Source organism: Nyctereutes procyonoides, unplaced genomic scaffold (genome assembly GCF_905146905.1).
Source record: "Nyctereutes procyonoides isolate TBG_1078 unplaced genomic scaffold, NYPRO_anot_genome, whole genome shotgun sequence".
NCBI classification, from domain to species: domain Eukaryota; kingdom Metazoa; phylum Chordata; class Mammalia; order Carnivora; family Canidae; genus Nyctereutes; species Nyctereutes procyonoides.
The window spans coordinates 63,102,089-63,120,034 of NW_026575046.1; the positions used below are offsets into that span (position 1 = coordinate 63,102,089).

General features: G+C 37.6%; 1 protein-coding gene and 1 non-coding gene across 4 annotated transcripts in view; one reads left to right on the forward strand and one right to left on the reverse strand.

The window, feature by feature from the left end:
* Nucleotides 1–7,518: 7,518 nt before the first annotated feature.
* Nucleotides 7,519–17,946, reverse strand: part of ADK (adenosine kinase) — a 494,505-nt gene continuing 484,077 nt past the window's right edge. For all 3 annotated transcript variants that reach the window (XM_055325527.1, XM_055325525.1, XM_055325526.1), the window contains one exon: nt 7,519–8,340. In XM_055325527.1, coding sequence (XP_055181502.1) covers nt 8,216–8,340 — 125 coding nt within the window. In that variant the 3' untranslated portion in view covers nt 7,519–8,215. The remainder of the gene's footprint in view (nt 8,341–17,946) is intronic.
* On the forward strand, nt 11,593–11,696 carry LOC129510072 (U6 spliceosomal RNA). The gene has a single exon (XR_008664514.1). It is a non-coding gene; the product is annotated as a U6 spliceosomal RNA (small nuclear RNA).

Below are 17,946 nucleotides of genomic sequence, written 5' to 3' on the forward strand. Positions count from 1 at the left end.
GGACCATGACCCAAGCTGAAGGGAGACTCTCAACTGACTGAACCACCCAGGCACCCTAGCTTTCCTGATTTCTTCTTTCTTCTTCTTCTTCTTCTTCTTCTTCTTCTTCTTTTTAAAGATTTTTGTTTATTTATTCATGAGAGACACAGAGAAAGAGAAAGGCAGAGACACAGGCAGAGGGAGAGCTTTCCTGATTTCTGATGAGAAATCCGTTGTTAACCTTACTGAGGATTCCTGGTATGTGAGAGTCTCTTCTTTTATTGCTGCTTTCAAGATTCTTTGTCTTTGTCCTTTGGCAGTTTGATTTAATATGTTTGATTGCAAATCTCTTTGAATTTATCCTACTTGGAGTTTGTGGATCTTCCTGGACAGGTAGATTTATGTTTGTTGTCAAATTTGGGAATATTTCAGCCATTACTTCTTCACATATTCTTTCTCTCTTCTCCTCTTTTGGGATTCCTATTATGAGTATAGTGGTATGTTTGATGGTGTACCATGGGGCTTCATTTGTCTTCTTACTCTTTAGGTTCCTCAGATAATCTCAATTGGCCTAACTTCAAGTCTCTGATTTTTTCTTCTGCCTTGTCAAATGCACTGCTGAACCCCTCTAGTGATTTCATTTCAGTCATTGTAATTTTTAATTTCAGAGTATCTATATTTTTTTTAAGTTTTTTTTTTTTTTTAAAGATTTTATTTGGGACGCCTGGGTGGCTCAGTGGTTGAGCATCTGCCTTCCAGCTCAGGGCGTGATGCTGGAGTCCTGGGGATCGAGTCCTACATCAGGCTCCCTGCGTGGAGCCTGCTTCTCCCTCTGCCTGTGTCTTTCTCTCTCTCTGTGTGTCTCTCATGAATAAATAAAATCTTAAAAAAAAAGATTGTATTTATTTATTCATGAGAGACACACAGAGAGAGAGAGAGAGAGGCAGAGAGGCAGAGACATGGGCAGAGGGAGAAGCAGGCTCCATGCAGGGAGCCTGATGTGGGACTCGATCCCGGGTCTCTGGGATTACGCCCTGGGCCAAAGGTGGTGCTAAACCACTGAGCCACCCGGGCTGCCTAATTTTTTTAAGATTTTATGTTTAAGTTATCTCTATACCCAATGTGGTGTTTTTAACTCACAACCCCAATATCAAGAGTCACATGCTTTATAGACTGAGCCAACCAGGTGCCCCTATTTGATTCCTTTTTATATTTTCTATCTCCCTATTGATATTCTCTATTTGGAAAGACATTATGCTTTCCTTTAGACATGTTTTCTTTTAGCTGTTTGAACATGTTTAAACTGGTGATTTAAAGTCTTTGTCCATTAAGTCTTATGTTTGGGCTTCCTCAGAGACAGTTTTATATTGGTTGCTTTTTTTCTATGTATAGGCCAATACTTTCTTCTTCTTTCTTGCATTCCTTTGAGTGTGGAAGATGGGAGTAGGGCAAGGTAAAATGCCATGTAGCTCAACATTATCAAGATGTAGCCATTTAATTTTTTTTTTAATTTGAGTAGAGTATGCAGCCATTTGTCTTGTGCTCCCAAGTTGCTTCAAGTTTTTTTTTATTACTGTTCAAAATTCTGAAAAAGTTGATTCTCATAGTTTTTGCTAGTTTTTAGTTGCTCTTATAGAGAGGTAGACTTATGGCATTCCTTTCTCAGTTATTTTCCCTGATGCCTCTCTTCTAAATCTTTAAAATTTAGCTTACTTTATACTTGCAGCACTACTCTTCCCATTTGCCACATTTCAGGTTCTCAATAGCCACATGAGGCTAGTAGCTACCATACTGGGTAGAGCAGGCCTATAAGAATATAATCACATACTTATTTTAAAAATATAGATGAGAAACAAGGTCTCTAATCTAGCTGCTTTCTTGTACCTGGGACAGGATGATTTCATGGCAAGGTAAGTAGGTACTCTATGAACCATAGGTACCAAATAATAATAACCACCATTTCTTATTAAGTACATTTCTTAATGCTCAATAACATTTGAAGACTTATACATATTAACACTTTTATTCTTTATAAAACCTAATGCGGTAGGTATTATTGCACTTTAAAGATTCAGAAAGCAAAGGACCAATAAGTTAAGCGACTTACCCAATGTCTCACAGCTAAAAAGTGGCAGCGTCAGGATTCAAACCTTGAATGTCTGGTTTAAGCCCATGCTGTTAACCACCACTCTATGCTACTTAGCAGACCTTAAAGAAGGAAATCAGAGAAAATTATTTTGACCAAATGAGGGCGGAGTGGGGAAGAAACACCACTATATAGAATATTAAAAACATAATACAGTCCAAAACACACTTGCAAGAAAAAAAACCTTGCATTTTTATTGTGTGCTATATACTTACATCTAGCACATTACTTGACATTTAAGTGGTGAATGTTTGCTAAACGAATGAATGACTCCTGCATATTTATACATTGTACTAGGTCTTCCAAAATGTCTCATGCAAAGTCATTTTAAAGAGCGGAAACTGAAGCTCAGCAAGGTGTAATAATTTTCCCCCTTAGTTGCTAATTAGTGCAGGGATTAAATTAGAGCCTGGTTCTCAAATTCTGGCCACATTATAGATTTTCCTTTTTTTAAAATTTTTATTTATTTATGATAGTCACACACACACAGAGAGAGAGGCAGAGACATAGGCAGAGGGAGAAGCAGGCTCCATGCCCCGGGAGCCCGACGTGGGATTCGATCCTGGGTCTCCAGGATCGTGCCCTGGGCCAAAGGCAGGTGCTAAACCGCTGCACCACCCAGGGATCCCAGATTTTCCTGACATAGGAAAAGATCAAGAAGTCACAAAGGATAAAAGATTGCACCATATCACACAATCATGCTTCATTTATGTGCATATAGATTATGTAGTTTGGATGGGAAGAGAAGGTGGTCCAGCTGTCATACCCTGGGTACCCTTTTCTCTTGCCAACTCAGGGAACAGACTTTTAAGAATGAAGATAAATAGGAAAGAAAAGAGGGTTCTATCATAGAGAATGTGATCCAAAATATAGGCAGATAATATAAACAATTATAGCTGTCCTGGCAGCTAAAATGTTTGGTGACTTTGCCATCCCCAAGTCTCTAACTCACCACAGGGATCTGGAGAAATGAGAGAGGCCTTCAATGAGCAAACATTTATTCAGCATCTACTCTGTGGCAGTGGATAGTCCTACCTTAGAAGAAGGCATATACTAGCAACTAACCTGGGGGTTTATTTTTTATTTTTTTTGAGATTTTATTTGTTCATGAGAGACACAGAGACAGAGCCAGAGACACAGGCAGAGGGAGAAGCAGGCTCCATGCAGGGAGCCTGACTTTGGACTCGATCCTGGGTCTCCAGGATCACACCCTGGACCCAAGGCGGGCTAAACCGCTGAGCCACCTGGGCGTCCTAACCTGGAGGTTTCAAGAAAACTTTTTTTTATTTAAAAAAATATTTTATTTATTAATTCATGAGAAACACAGAGAGAGAGGCAGAGACACAGGCAGAGAGAGAGAAGCAGGTTCCATCTAGGGAGCCTGATGTGGGACTTGATCCTGGGTCTCCAGGATCAGCCCTGGCTGAAGACAGGCGCCAAACCGCTGAGCCACCCAGGCATCCCTAGAGAAAACTTTTTAGAGGACCTGACTTTTGGATTAGATCTACAGCTGAGATCTTGTAGAAGACAAACAGTAATCCAGACAGAGGCATGAGCATAGTTATATGTTTGGGCTGGAGTGAAGGGTTACAAGGAGGGATAGCAGTAGGAAGGCTGTTAAAGTGGTTAAGTGGTAGATAGTCAAAGAGGGTGGAGGCTTCTTGACACTGAAGGGGGCAGAGGGTTTTAAACAGATGAGGCAAACAACCAAAACATTTACAACCATTCATTCTGTGTTTTACTTTCAGTACAGTATTCAAACATTACATGAGCTATTCAACTTTATTATAAAATATGCTTTGTGTTAGATGATTTTGCCCAACTCTAGCTAATGTAAGTATTCTGAGTACATTGAAGGTAGGTGAGGTTAAGCTATGATGTTCAATAGGTTAGGTGTATTACATGCATTTTCAACTTAAAATGCATTTTAAGTTGTAAGTAAAATATTTCCAACTTTTGATGGGTTTATTAGGATGTGATCCCATCATAACTTGAGGAAGATTTTGTATTATGTTCTGTTTTATCTTCTTCCTGAGATGCTGCTATTGATCAAGTTTCATAGGTTTTCCTAAATACTTTATATTTTTTCCAATTAGGAAAAATTCCAACCACACAGAAATGTTGAAAAGCAAACACGTATTTACAACCTACATTCTACAAAATTTAACATTTTGGTGTACTTGCTATATATCTCTTCATCCCTCTTTCCATTCATCTTATTTTTTGCTGCACTCCACTGTAAGTTGAAGACATCAAGGCACTTCATCTCTGTTTTTTATGTATATCATTAATGATAAACTAGAGTTCATTATTTGAGTTTTTTGTATGTGTGATTAAACAATCATGGAACTTAAGTAGGACATTCTCCAAGTTTTGACAAATGCATACACCTGTGTATCCCCTATTATGACATGGAAACTCACTGTCAGGTAAAATGCCCTTCATCTCCCTTCCCAGTTTCCACTTCTCTCTCCCACAAAGCCAATCTTTGGTCTGATTTTTTCACTATAGGTTTGTTTTTGCCTGTTCTAGAACTTTATATGGAATCTTACAGTTTGTGCTCTTTCATGTCTGGCTTCTTTCACTCAATAAAATGTTTTTGAGATTGATTCATGTTGTTTTGTCAGTAATTTCTTTCTTTTGCTGAGTATTATTCCATTGTTTGAATATACCACAGTTTTTATCTATTCTCCTGCTGTTGGACAACTACCCTGTTTCCAGTTTTTGGCAACAATGAATAAAACTGCTATAAATAGTCTAATACAAGTCTTTTTGTGGACATATGCTTTCATTTCTCTTGGGTAAATACCAGAGTGGAATGGTTGGCTCAAAGAATAGGTGTGTTTAATTTTATTAGAAACTTCCAGGCCTTTTTCCAAAATGGTTGTTCCATTTTACACTTCCACTAGCAATGTTGCTTCACATCCTAACATTTGGTGTTGTCATTTAAATTTTAGTCATTCTACTACAGAACTCATTGAAATTTTAATGTTCATTTCTCTATGACTAATGATGCTACATACTTTATCATGAGCTTATTGGCCATTCATATATTTTCTTTTGTAAGGTCATCTGTCTTTTCATTGTTGTAAAAGTTTTTAATATAGTCTAAAATATAAGTTCTTTGTCGAAATGTATGTGCTGTGAATACTTTATCCTGGCCTGTGGCTTGTTTATTCATATTCTTAATGATGTCCTGATGAACAAAAAAATTTTTTTCGAGTTCATTTTATCAGTATTTTTTTCTTTTGTGGTAAGTGCTTTCAAAGCCCTCTCCAAGAAACTTTTGCCTATACTCAAGTTGTGAAAATATTCTCATATATCTTCTTCTAATAGCAGAATACTTTGGCTTTTATGTTATGGCCATGATCCATCTCTTTTATGTATGGTGTGAGGTAAGGTTCATTTTTTTTTTCTTATATAGATATTTAATTGTTACAGTGTTGTCTATTGAAAAGACTTTCCTTTCCCCACTAGATTGCTTTGGTACCTTTGAAAGATATCAAACTGCTTTTCATATTTAAATTTATTTAGCCATTTATAAAATGTTTTTACATATGCATTCTCTTAACATCCTCTCACTAGGGGTGGATAGGTTTTCCTCCTTTTACAGTTGAGAAAACCAAGGCTCAGAGGAGTTCAAGAACTTGTCCAAGGAGATACAAAGCTGAGGACTAGAACATAGAACTACTACTGAATCATTAAAAGAAGTTTACATTTTAAACCTACTTTATCTAATGGAATTATTACTAAATGGACACTTTTCTGAAGGTGATATAGTAACATAAATGAATAAGTGCCTATCTTTTTTTAAAGGTTTTATTTATTTATTCATGAGAGACACACAGAGAGGCAGAGACACAGGCAGAGGGAGAAGTAGGCTCCATGTAGGGAGCCTGATGTGGGACTCGATTCTGGGACTCCAGGATCACACCCTGGGCCAAAGGCAGGGACTCAATTGCTGAGCCACCCAGAGATCCCCATACGTGCCTATTTTTATATTTCAACACTGGTGGTAGTTTCAGACCGCCAGCCAAACACATGCTTCCTTTGTAGCTTGTGTCTAAAACAATCTTTCCATTATGCATGTTTGTTTCAGAAGGGTAAAAAATTACAATACTTGCTTTGCAAAACTTGGTAAGAATAATAGCTTTTAGGTAAAGTTGCTTTGACTTTAGTTAAGATAAAAAATGTATTTCCCTTACCCTGATCTAAAAAAAAGTCTTAACTTTGATTTTTTCAGAGAAATAAAGCAGTATTTAAAGGTACATCAGGTCGCCTGTATGGCTCAGTTAAGCGTCTGCCTTTGGCTCAGTTTGTGAACCCAGGCTCCTGGGACTGAGTCTCACACTGGGCCTCTCTGCTCTGCAGGGAGCCTACCTCTCCCTCTCCCTCTGCCTTCCTTTTTCTCTCCGAGTAAATAAATAAAATCTTACAAAAAAGATAGAAAAATAAGAAAACACAATAGCTACTCTTGCTTTTTAAAATTTCTCTCCTACTTCGTAATATACTCAAGCACCCAGCTTGTCTTCGTTTTTTGTTTTTTTAAACATTTTTATTTATTCATTCATGAAAGACACAGAGAGAGAGAGGGAGAAACACAAGTAGAGAGAGAAGCAGGCTCCATGTAGGGAGCCTGATGTGGGACTCGATCCAGGGACTCCAGGATCACGCCCTGGACTGAAGGCAGATGCTCAACCGCTGAGCCACTCAGGTATCCCACCTTTTTCTTTTTCTAAAAAAAGATTTTATTTACTTATTTATTTATTTACTTATTTATTTATTTGAGAGAGAGAGAGAGAAAGAGAGAGAGAGAACGTGTGTAAGTCGGGGGAGGAGAAGAGGAGGGAGAGAGAGGAGGAAAGAATCTCGAGCAGACTCTGCATGGAGCCTGATGTGGGGCTCAATGCTGGGCTTGATCTCACAACCCTGAAATCACGACCCAAACCGAAACCAAGAGTCTCACACTTAACCGACTGAGGCACCCAGGTACCTCATCTTTTTCTTACTCAACAATAATATTTATAATGATAAAAATAGCAGGTACTTATTAAGCACTTACTAGGCATGTAGCTAGCATTATATACTTGGTATTCTCTCTCAAGTCATCTCAACAATCTTGTACTATCCCATTTTATAGAAGGGAAGATAAAAGAGGTTGAGTAATTTGCCCCAGGGTATATAAAGATAATTAAATCTGACTCAAGAGGTTCTATTATGCAATTCTGTCTCCCTAAAACAGTGACTCATTGCCTCAAATACTAAGTTATTTTTCAATGTATTATGTTGTTCTTTCTATCACCATCAATGAATTAGATATCATTTCAGGGCCCAATATTAAATAATGATCTTATTTCCTTAGTTTATTGAGCACAGGGCAAAGACAGAAAAAATTCCCATATGACAAGTTTTTTATTTGTATCAAATCACAGAGTATCATAGGTAAATATAAGATTATAATTTGAATATCATAACATAATTTGGCAAACTATTTAATTATCCAAAGTTTATTACATGTTTGAGTATGTGCTAAAGAGATTATTTGGCATAACTTGGCAAGATATATATTTCCGTACCTTATTTGACCATTTATTATTTATATATGTGGTACACATATATGTATGTATACATATACACACATACATATATACATACACACAATCCTAAATTAAATATACTTGTATAAAAAGCTAAAGATCGATGTGTTAGCATTAATTCCTGTTTAAAAATCTATTATATTAAATTGCATCTGCATTCAAAGCAGAAATGTAAAAAAACTGATCAATTTGCTAAATACACATGAATTTACAAAGTAATTGAAAATGAAATAAAAATTTCCATTGAAATGCTGTATTCCTGTTTAATCAACATTTAAGTAGCACTATCAAACCACGGAAATAGACATTATTTTTTTAGGTTGTTGAGAGAATAAAGATTCTACTGAGCATTACTATACTCCCTAAATTAAGAATGAATATTATTATAGTAGGAAAAGATGGCAGATAATTTTCTTCTTTATTAATATGGGAATTCTCAGGAAGCAATCAGAGCACTGTCTGTACTCCTGGGCTTGGGTTTCCTGCTTTTCTGTCAGTGGAAGTCTGGCTTCTCAGGAAAAGTACAGCCAGTCCGCCTAATTATGACGCTTGCTGCATAGTGACCAGCACGGATGCATTCAGTGAGGGGCTTGTCAGAGACCAGTTGAGACAGAAAACCTGAAACACAGACAAAAGGGAAGAACATGAATATTGCGTAACGGCATCAGAAATATCATACTGAGTCAGGCCAAAAAAAGGTCTATGTACCTATCCCTTTCTTCAGTGTTGATATTAAATGTTAAACCTCAAGTGTTAGAGAGTTCTTCCTCCAAACATCATGAGCTTCCCCAATATATATTTTTAAAGATTTTATTCGTTTATTTATGAAAGACGCACACAGAGAGAGGCAGAGACATAGGCAGAGGGAGAAGCAGGCTACCCACGGTAAGCCTCATGCAGGACTCGATCCTAGGACCCCGGGATCACAACCTGAGCCAAAGGGAGACGCTCAACCACCGAGCCACCCAGGCGTCCCATTCCCTCAATATTTCTTTTAAGAGCTCAAGTTGGGACAGGACCACTCACCATCAGTCATTCTAATCTTTGTACACCTAAAACATCACCACACTTTCCTTCAGTTTTGAGATAAAGAGGTTCTGAGTAGGAAGTACTGGCCAAATAATATTACCTTGGGTCTTTACAGTTGAGACAGTAAATCCATCTCTCTGGATTCCTTATGTGCTGTTATTCCTAGCATATTGCTTTTGGACAAAATTCTATCATCTGGATGTCTCTCCAAGTACAGATTTAAGAACTGAAGAGTTACAAAGGATCTTACATCTCCCTTTTACTCCCAGAAGCAACAGTGAAATGATTTCTATAGTCAAACACCATGGACCAACTTGACATTAAAATAAGTGTGATAAAGCAGAAAATAGTGTTGAGGACTTCTATTTTTGACCAAGAGGAAATAAAAAGAGCCACATTTACCCTTTCTCCAGAAACAACTAAAATAAGGACAAAATATATGAAACAAAGATTTTCAAATACTGTAAAAGATCCATGAAAGAAGGAAAATAAACAGGATAAACTGTAAAACTGATGTACTTTTCCCCTTAGAGAGTTACCAGGCTACAACACAAGGAGCAACAACCTAGGCAGAGCTCGACAGTCTCACTGAGTTGAAAAGGTGGATTTGGGAGTCTAAGTAGAACAAAATTAAACATGTAGGCAGAATGATCAGTAAAAAAAGAGACAAGACATAAATTACCAGTATTAGGAATAAGAGAGGTGATGTCACTATAGAATCTATATACACTAAAAGAATAATAAAGAAACACTAACAACTTAATGCCAATAGATTTGCCAAGTTAGACGAATTGGACAAATTCCTGGAAAGACACAAACTATCAAAGCTAAAGCTCAGAAAGAAACAGATAGCCTGATTAGCCTGGTATCTATTTTTTTTTATAAAGATTTTTATTTATTTATTCATAGAGACACAGCTAGAGAGAGAGAGGCAGAGACACAGGCAGGGGGAGAAGCAGGCACCATGCAGGGAGCCCGATGCGGGACTCGATCCCGGGTCTCCAGGATCATGCTCCGGGCTCCAGGCGGCGCTAAACCACTGTGCCACCGGGGATGCCCGCCTGGTATCTATTAAATATATTGATTCTATACTTAAAAAGCTTCCCATAAAGACAATTCCAGGTCCAGATGGTGTCACTGGTGACTTCTACCAAATATTTATGGAATAAAAATAATATCAATATCATTTTTTTGTAGTTTTATGGTTTTATTAACACAAATATGACACACACATAAGCTGTTTATTCATTTTCTTCGCTACGCAGCCTGGCATTGGGATTGGTGACTCTGATGGCCAGCTAGGCTGCTCTTTCCACAATGGCTTTGCGGTTCTTGGAGGATACATTGTGAGCAATCTCTGCACAATAAGATTTGTTGCACATCAGCAGCACTTCAAGCTCCTTGACATTGTGGACTAGGAACTTCCGGAAGCCACTGGGCAGCATGTGCTTTGTTTTCTTGTTGCTCCCGTAACCAATGTTGGGCATCAAGATTTGGCCCTTGAATACAGTAACCTCTTCAGAAAACTGAAAACTGAAAATACTTCCCAAATTATTCCTTGAGGCCAGTATTACTCTGATACAAAAAAATGCAAATATTTTAAAGAAAATTTTAGCAAGTCAAATCCAATAGTATATTAAAAGAGATAAAAAAGAGAGATAATAAATTATTATCAAGTAGGGTTTATTCTAGGAATGCAAGGTTGGCTTAACATCTGAAAATTGGGATCCCTGGGTGGCGCAGCGGTTTGGTGCCTGCCTTTGGCCCAGGGCGCGATCCTGGAGACCCGGGATCGAATCCCACGTCGGGCTCCCGGTGCACGGAGCCTGCTTCTCCCTCTGCCTGTGTCTCTACCTCTCTCTCTCTCTCTCTCTCTCTCTCTCTCTCTCTCTCTCTGTGACTATCAAAAATAAATAAAAAAAATTTAAAAAAAAATCTGAAAATTAATCCGTGTAATTTACTATAAATAACAAAACCATAAGATCACTTAATATAAAGAAAATGCATTTGGCAAAATTCAACATACATTTCTTTCTTTCTTTTTTTTTTTTTTTTAAAGATTGTATTTATTTATTCATGAGAGACAGACAGAGAGAGAGAGGCAGAGACATAGGCAGAGAGAGGCAGACTCCATGCAGGGAGCCCGATGTGGGACTTGATCCCAGGTCTCCAGGATCTCGCCCTGGGCCTGAAGGTGGCGCTAAACCACTGAGCCACCCAGGCTGCCCTCAACATACATTTCTAATGACAATTTTCAGCAACCTAGAATAGAAAGGAACTTCCTCAACCTGATAAAGGGCATTAAGGGAGGGACACCTGGGTGGCTCAGTGATTGAGCTTCTGCCTTTGGCTCAGGGTGTGATCCTGGAATCTCCGGATCGAGTCCCACATCAGGCTCCCTGCGTAGAGCCTGCTTCTCCCTCTGCCTGTGTCTCTGCCTCTCTCTCTCTGTGTCTTTCATGAATGAATAAATAAAAATGTTTTTTAAAAAAAAGGGCACTAAGGGAAAAAACTTGACAGCTAAAACGGTGTATAATGTGGGATGCCTGGGTGGCTCAGTGGTTGAGCGCCTGCCTTTGGCTTAGGCGTGATCCTGGGGTCCTGGGATTGAGTCCCACATTGGTCTTCCTGAATGGAGCCTGCTTCTCTCTCTACCTATATCTCTCCCTCTCTCTCGCTGTGTCTCTCATGAATAAATAAACTTTTAAAAAATGATGGATGATGTAATGTTTTCCCCTTAAGATCAAGAACAAGAGAAAAAATGTTTGTTCTTAAAATTGTGTACTGGACACTTTAGCCAGTGCAATAAGGCAAACAAAATAAATAAATAAAAAGTATCAATTGCTCACTTTGGTAGCACATATACTAAAAATTGGAATAATATAGAGAAGATTAGCATGGCCCTTGCACAAGGATGACAAATTTGTGAAGTGCCTCATATTTTAAAGAAGGGCATCAAGATGGAGAAAGAGGTAAAGCTGTCTTTATTTGCAGATGGCATGATTGTCTATAGTTTTCAATAGCTCCCCCACCACCCCAAGACATCTGGCAATGTCTGGTAATTTTTGGTGTTCACAACTGGGGCAGAAGGTGCTACTGGCATCTAGTGAGTAGAGTGATGGATGCTGCTAAATATCTTACAATGCCTATGATCTGAGATTGAGAAATTACTGGTCTTTAGAGAATATCCTACAGATTCTAGAAAAAAGTTACTAGAACAAGGACGTGATTTTAGTGAAGTTGCAGGATACAAAAATCAACTGAATTTCCATACTATATATACATCATGCTGTGTGTGTATATAGTAACTGTATATACTAGCAACAGTTAGAAATTGATATTAAAAATATCTTTTACCACACTGTCAAATATGTGTAATACTTGATAAAAGTATTAGACCTGCACACTGATGATGACAAAACAATGCTGAAAAAAGTAAAAGAAACCTACAAAAATGGAGAGATATCAAGTGTTCACAGATCAGAAGATTCAATATCGTTAATAGCTCTAAGAAAATTTTCAATGGATTTAATGTAATACCAATCAAGTCCCAGCAGGGTTTTCTTATAGAAACTGACAAGCTGATTCTAATATTTATGTGTAAATGCAAAAGACTAAGATTAGTCAAATACACCTTTGAAAAACAAGACTACCTGAGTTAAAACTTATTGTAGGGCAGTCGGGGTGGCTCAGTGGTTTAGCACCACCTTCAGCCCAGGGAGTGATCCTGGAGACACAGGATCGAGTCCCACGTCAGGCTCCCTGCATGAAGCCTGCTTCTCCCTCTGCCTGTGTCTCTGCTCCACCCTCCCCCCATCTCTCATGATAAATAAATAAATAAATCTTAAAAAAAAACTTATTGCAGAACTAAAATAATCAAGACACTATGCTATTGGCATAAAGAGAGCCCAGAAATAAACCTATCGTCAATTAATTTTTGACAAAAGTATAAAAATAATCCAGTGGAGAAAAGATAATCTTTCAAACAAATGGTATTAGAACAAATGGCATATTTGAAAAAGCAAACAAACGACTTCAACCCTTACCTCATATCACCTACAAAAATTTACTTGAAATGGATCTAGACTTAAATGTAAGAGCTAAAACTATAAAATTCTGAGAAGAAAACAGAAAATCTTAATGATTTTGAATTTGCCAAAAATCTTTTAAGACATAAAAAGTACAAGCTTTTCTAAAGAAAAAAAAATAACTGGACTCTGCCAAATTAAATACATCTACACTTCAATAACAAGAAACAACCCATTTAAAAATGGGTTCAAAAGTGCTGAAACTAATATTTTAGCAAAAAAGGTAAACAAATGCCAAATAAACTCATGAAAAGATGTTCAACACCATTAGTCATTAGGAAATGTAAATTTAAATCACAATCAGATACTACTGTCAACCCATTAGAATGGCTAAAATTAAGAAGACTAACCAATACAAGTGTTGACAAGGGTGTGGGTCATTTGGAACTCTCATCTGATAGTGGGAACATAAAATGATAATACCACTTTGAAAACTGTATGTCAGTGTCTTAAAAACATAGATTTACCATATAATTCAGTTATTCTAGTTCTAGGCATTTAACTCAAAGTAAATGAAAGCATACATTCACCCCAAAGATTTGTAGTGAATGTTCACAGCAGCTTTATTTGTAACAGCCCCAAACCGGAAATGATCCAAATGTGGAAAAGAGGCAGGAAGGCAGGATTGCAAAATAGCATCGGAGTAGTGGATATGTCTACCGTGCTGGTTTCATGGATGTATGACTATGTTAACAATGGTAAAATTGTACACTTTAAATATGTGCAGTTCATTGTATATCAATTATAGTACAATAAAACTGTAAAAGGAGAAAAAGGGGAAAAAGTGTTGTAGTTACAAATAAGACAGGTCAAGGACAGAAGAATCTGGGGCTACTTTCCCTCGAAGGGAAACGTGAACTGCTTAGCAGTACGCACATACTCAGAAGAACAGATAATGAGAAACTGTTCTGTAGCCAGACTTCCCTGGCCCTGGCAGCCTGATGGGGGTGAAGATTAATTGAGAAGCTGTGGTATAATGACCTGCAGAGAACATTATAAGAGATTTACGTCTTCTCTTCTCTACCATTCTGACCACACAAGCTTTTTCCCTGTCAAATTTGGGGAATGCTCTGTATCTAGTAAAATAAGTATTCCCAACCAAAGAATAAAATTAATTTGGTTAATGGAGTGATATATTTTGAAGACATTTGCTTAGAATGTGAAATCACTCCCTCAAGAGGTTTAGTAAGAGCATTTTATCATTGAGTTTTCAGGTAACAGTCAAAGGTCAATATTAACTTTCAGCCAAACTGTGAGACTAAAAATGCTCAGCCCACACAGTGAATGGAGCAGACGCCAAATTCAGACTCAGATCAACTTACAATGGAAACACATCTATGAGGAGCCTTATAAGCAACATCTGTTTTCCTCATTCCTTCTGGTATGATCTTTGTGAGAAAAAGAAAAGCTTATGTTTATGAAATATTTTTGTGAAGCATAAGTACCAGCATCCTCTTTCTAAGAGAAGAGCTAGCTGATGACTGAAGTGAAGTACTCTGAAGAGACATTTGCTTTGACAAGTGGCAAGCCTGAATGCAGAAAAAAGCTAAGACCTTTGCCCCAGGTGAATAATAATTTTTAATAATCTATTTTGAAAAACCAACCAAGACAAACTATAGATGTAATATAATCAATTGTAAGTGGAACCTTCATAAAGAAGCTGATGGGAATCTTAAAAGTTGTGTAAAAGTGGTTTAAACAAAGGGAGGTTATATTTTAAGAATCATAAAGAATCCCATGATAACATGAATAAACATTCTAAGGTTAATTCTTTATTGTGTAAAAAATATATAACCTAATTTACCATTTTAACCATTTTTAAGTGAACAATTTATAGCATTAAGATCATTTTACAAAGTTGTGTAATTATCGCTTCTATCGATTTCCAGAACTTTTTCATCACTTCAACAGAAACTCTATATTCTTTAAACAATACCTTTCTATTCCTCTACACTTCTGGCCCCTGGCAACTGCTACTCTATTTCCTGTCTCTATGAATTTGCCTGTTCTAGGTACCTCATGTAAGGAGGATCATACAATATTTGTCCTTTTGTGTCTGGCTTATTTGACTTACTGGAAATGTTTCCCAAAACAATTTTTTTAAGTTAGAATTTTTAATTATTAACTGACCTAAAGTGTATTTTAAATAAAACCCTTTATTTGGAAATAATTTCAAATTTATAGAAAAGTCACAAGAATTAAAATAATGTGAAAAATACCCATATATCCTTTACCCAGATGCACTTACTGTTAACATTTTGCTCCTTTAGTGCACATATACTCTCTCTTTATACAGGTTTTGCCCTGAACTATTTGAGAGCAAGTTGCATGTATCATTCCTCTTTACTTCTAAATACAATGTTTCTTTCCTGAGAATAAGGCTATTCTCCTACATAATCACAGTTAACTTTATTTTTTTTAAATTTTTTATTTTATTTTATTTATTTATGATAGGCACACACAGTGAGAGAGAGAGAGGCAGAGACATAGGCAGAGGGAGAAGCAGGCTCCATGCACCGGGAGCCCGACGTGGGATTCGATCCTGGGTCTCCAGGATTGCGCCCTGGGCCAAAGGCAGGCGCTAAACCGCTGTGCCACTCAGGGATCCCAGTTATTAACTTTAGTAACACTGTTAGAATACTGTTGTCTAATCTTACTCCCATATCCCAGTTTTATCAATGTTCGTTATAGCACTTTTTCCCCCTTCTAAGATAGAATGTAATGTAGGATTTGTTATGTTTTTGGTCTTTTATTAATATTGAGCATTTCCTCGGACTTTCTTTGACTTTTGTGACAGGGACATTTTTGAAGCATATAGTCTTTCCCTACTTCCTATTTAACAGAGTGATTCTAATTTTGGGTTTGTCTATTTCCTCGTGATTTAAAAAAAATACAGTTTATTTATTTATTTTATTCATGAGAGACACAGAGAGAGGCAGACACAAAGGCAGAGGGAAAGCAGGCTCCACACGGGGAGCCTGATGTGGGACTCGATCTCAGGATCCCGGGATCATGACCTGAGCTGAAGGCAGATGCCCAACCACTGAGCCACCCAGGTGTCCTGATCTTCCTCTATTTTTAAAAGGTATTTGCATTTTGGGGATATTATTCTAATAAAGTATTTTTTAGGTATGTATTTAATATATAGAAATGCTATGTCAGCATGGAAACAAAGTGATTATTCACAGCTTAGTCAATGAATGTGGTGAATTTTAAAGAGTGTGGTTAGCACACACTACAGCAGATAAGTATGGCTTACAGATACATATCAAAAAAGTTTGCTTTCTTTTAGTAAAGATTGTGGGTCTATCAGGAGTTCAACAAGAAAAATCTTAAATGACTGACTTGGCATATGTGTTCTACATGAAAAAGTTCCCTAGGAACCCTCTTTTGTTGATGGTTCTTTTCCTGTTCTTATGGTCCTCATCAATACATTATGTTGAAATCGAAGGATAACATTCTGCATATATGCCTTTCAACATAGTCAAGAGAACGGAAACAGGAGGTATAACACTGGAGAACAAGAAACATCAACATAGGTTTCCAGTCAGGAACTCATATGCTGAGCCAGTTGTTGCCTTTCTACTTTGGTTCTTTTTCTGTGGGATCTGTGTAACTCCTTTCTAATCCTTCTGCTGATAGGCTTATCCCACAGCTCCTCTGACTTTTCTGAAATTTAGGTCATGTCATGGACCTTAGGTCTCAAGCTGTTGAGGCAGATGGTGGGTTAAGGCTTCTCACTGACAATGAATTTGGTTCCTAGGGCTAGTACTGGCTGGCTCTGAATCTTGAAACAATCACAGATCCAGAACTATCAGAATGAACCTCTGTCCCTGAGCAATTAGTATAGCTTATTACCTTCTGGTTTCTTTTTTTCAAGACTTTATTTACTTATCTGACAGAGAGAGAGAAAGAGAGAGAGAGAAAGAGAGAGAGAGAAAGAGAGAGAGAGAAAGAGCGTGAGCGCACAAGCCGTGGGAGCAGCAGGAAGAGGGAGAGGGAGAAGCAGACTCCCCACTGAGCAGGAAGCCTTATGTGGGACTCGATCCCAGGACTCTGGGGTCATGACTTGAGCTAAAGGCAGCCACTTAAGTGGCTGAGCCACTCAGGCACCCTACCTTCTGGTTACTTTCCTTTGGATTTTTCCTTTACTGATGTTAAGGAGAGTGATCAATTTTAGGATAACTGAATGTAGTATCTGTGATGAGACCTGAAACATGTTTAAAACTGTGCAGAGAGGAGGCGCTAGGCTAGTTTCCTCAAAGCACAGAAAGGTGGAATGGCTGGTGTGGGCAAATGGCAATATCATTTCCTGACTTAATTTGTCCATTTTATGTGGTTACTGTAGGGATCCCTGGGTGGCGCAGCGGTTTAGCGCCCGCCTTTGGCCCAGGGTGCGATTCTGGAGACCCGGGATCGAATCCCACGTCGGGCTCCCGGTGCATGGAGCCTGCTTCTCCCTCTGCTTGTGTCTCTGCCTCTCTCTCTCTATCTGTGTGACTGTCATAAATAAATAAAAATTTAAAAAAAAGTTTATGTAGTTACTGTATAAGAGATATAATACTTAGAATTTTCTCAGTTGTCACTTACAGAAAGGTAAGAAATATTGTCAGTAGGTATGAAAGCCTTAATCAACGCACTTAAGAGCTAGGGATATTTTAGAAGGAAATGAACAAAGTCTGTAAGTCAATTTTTCTTTTCCATATATAGTTCCTTCTCCAATAGTTTTCATGGTGGGTAGAACTAAAAGTCCAATAGGCTCCATTATTGTTCATTCAAATTCACAACAAAAAGAATGACTAAGCTTTTCTGGTTGTCATCAAGAAAGCTGTACCACACAGACTTTATGAGCTTGAAAGAATTAAGGTGTTTTGTCATTGTTGTTTTGATTACTGATTCAGTTTCATTGCTAGTAATCAGCCTGTTCAAATTTTTGATTTATTCCTGATTTAGTTTTGGGAGGTTATGTTTCCAGGAATTTATCCATTTGCTCTAGGTTATAAAAAATGGCATATAAAATTTCATAATATTCTCTTATAATCCTTTGTATTTCTGTGGTGTTAGTTGTTTCATTTCGATTTTTGTGTCCTCTTTCTTTTTTCCTTGA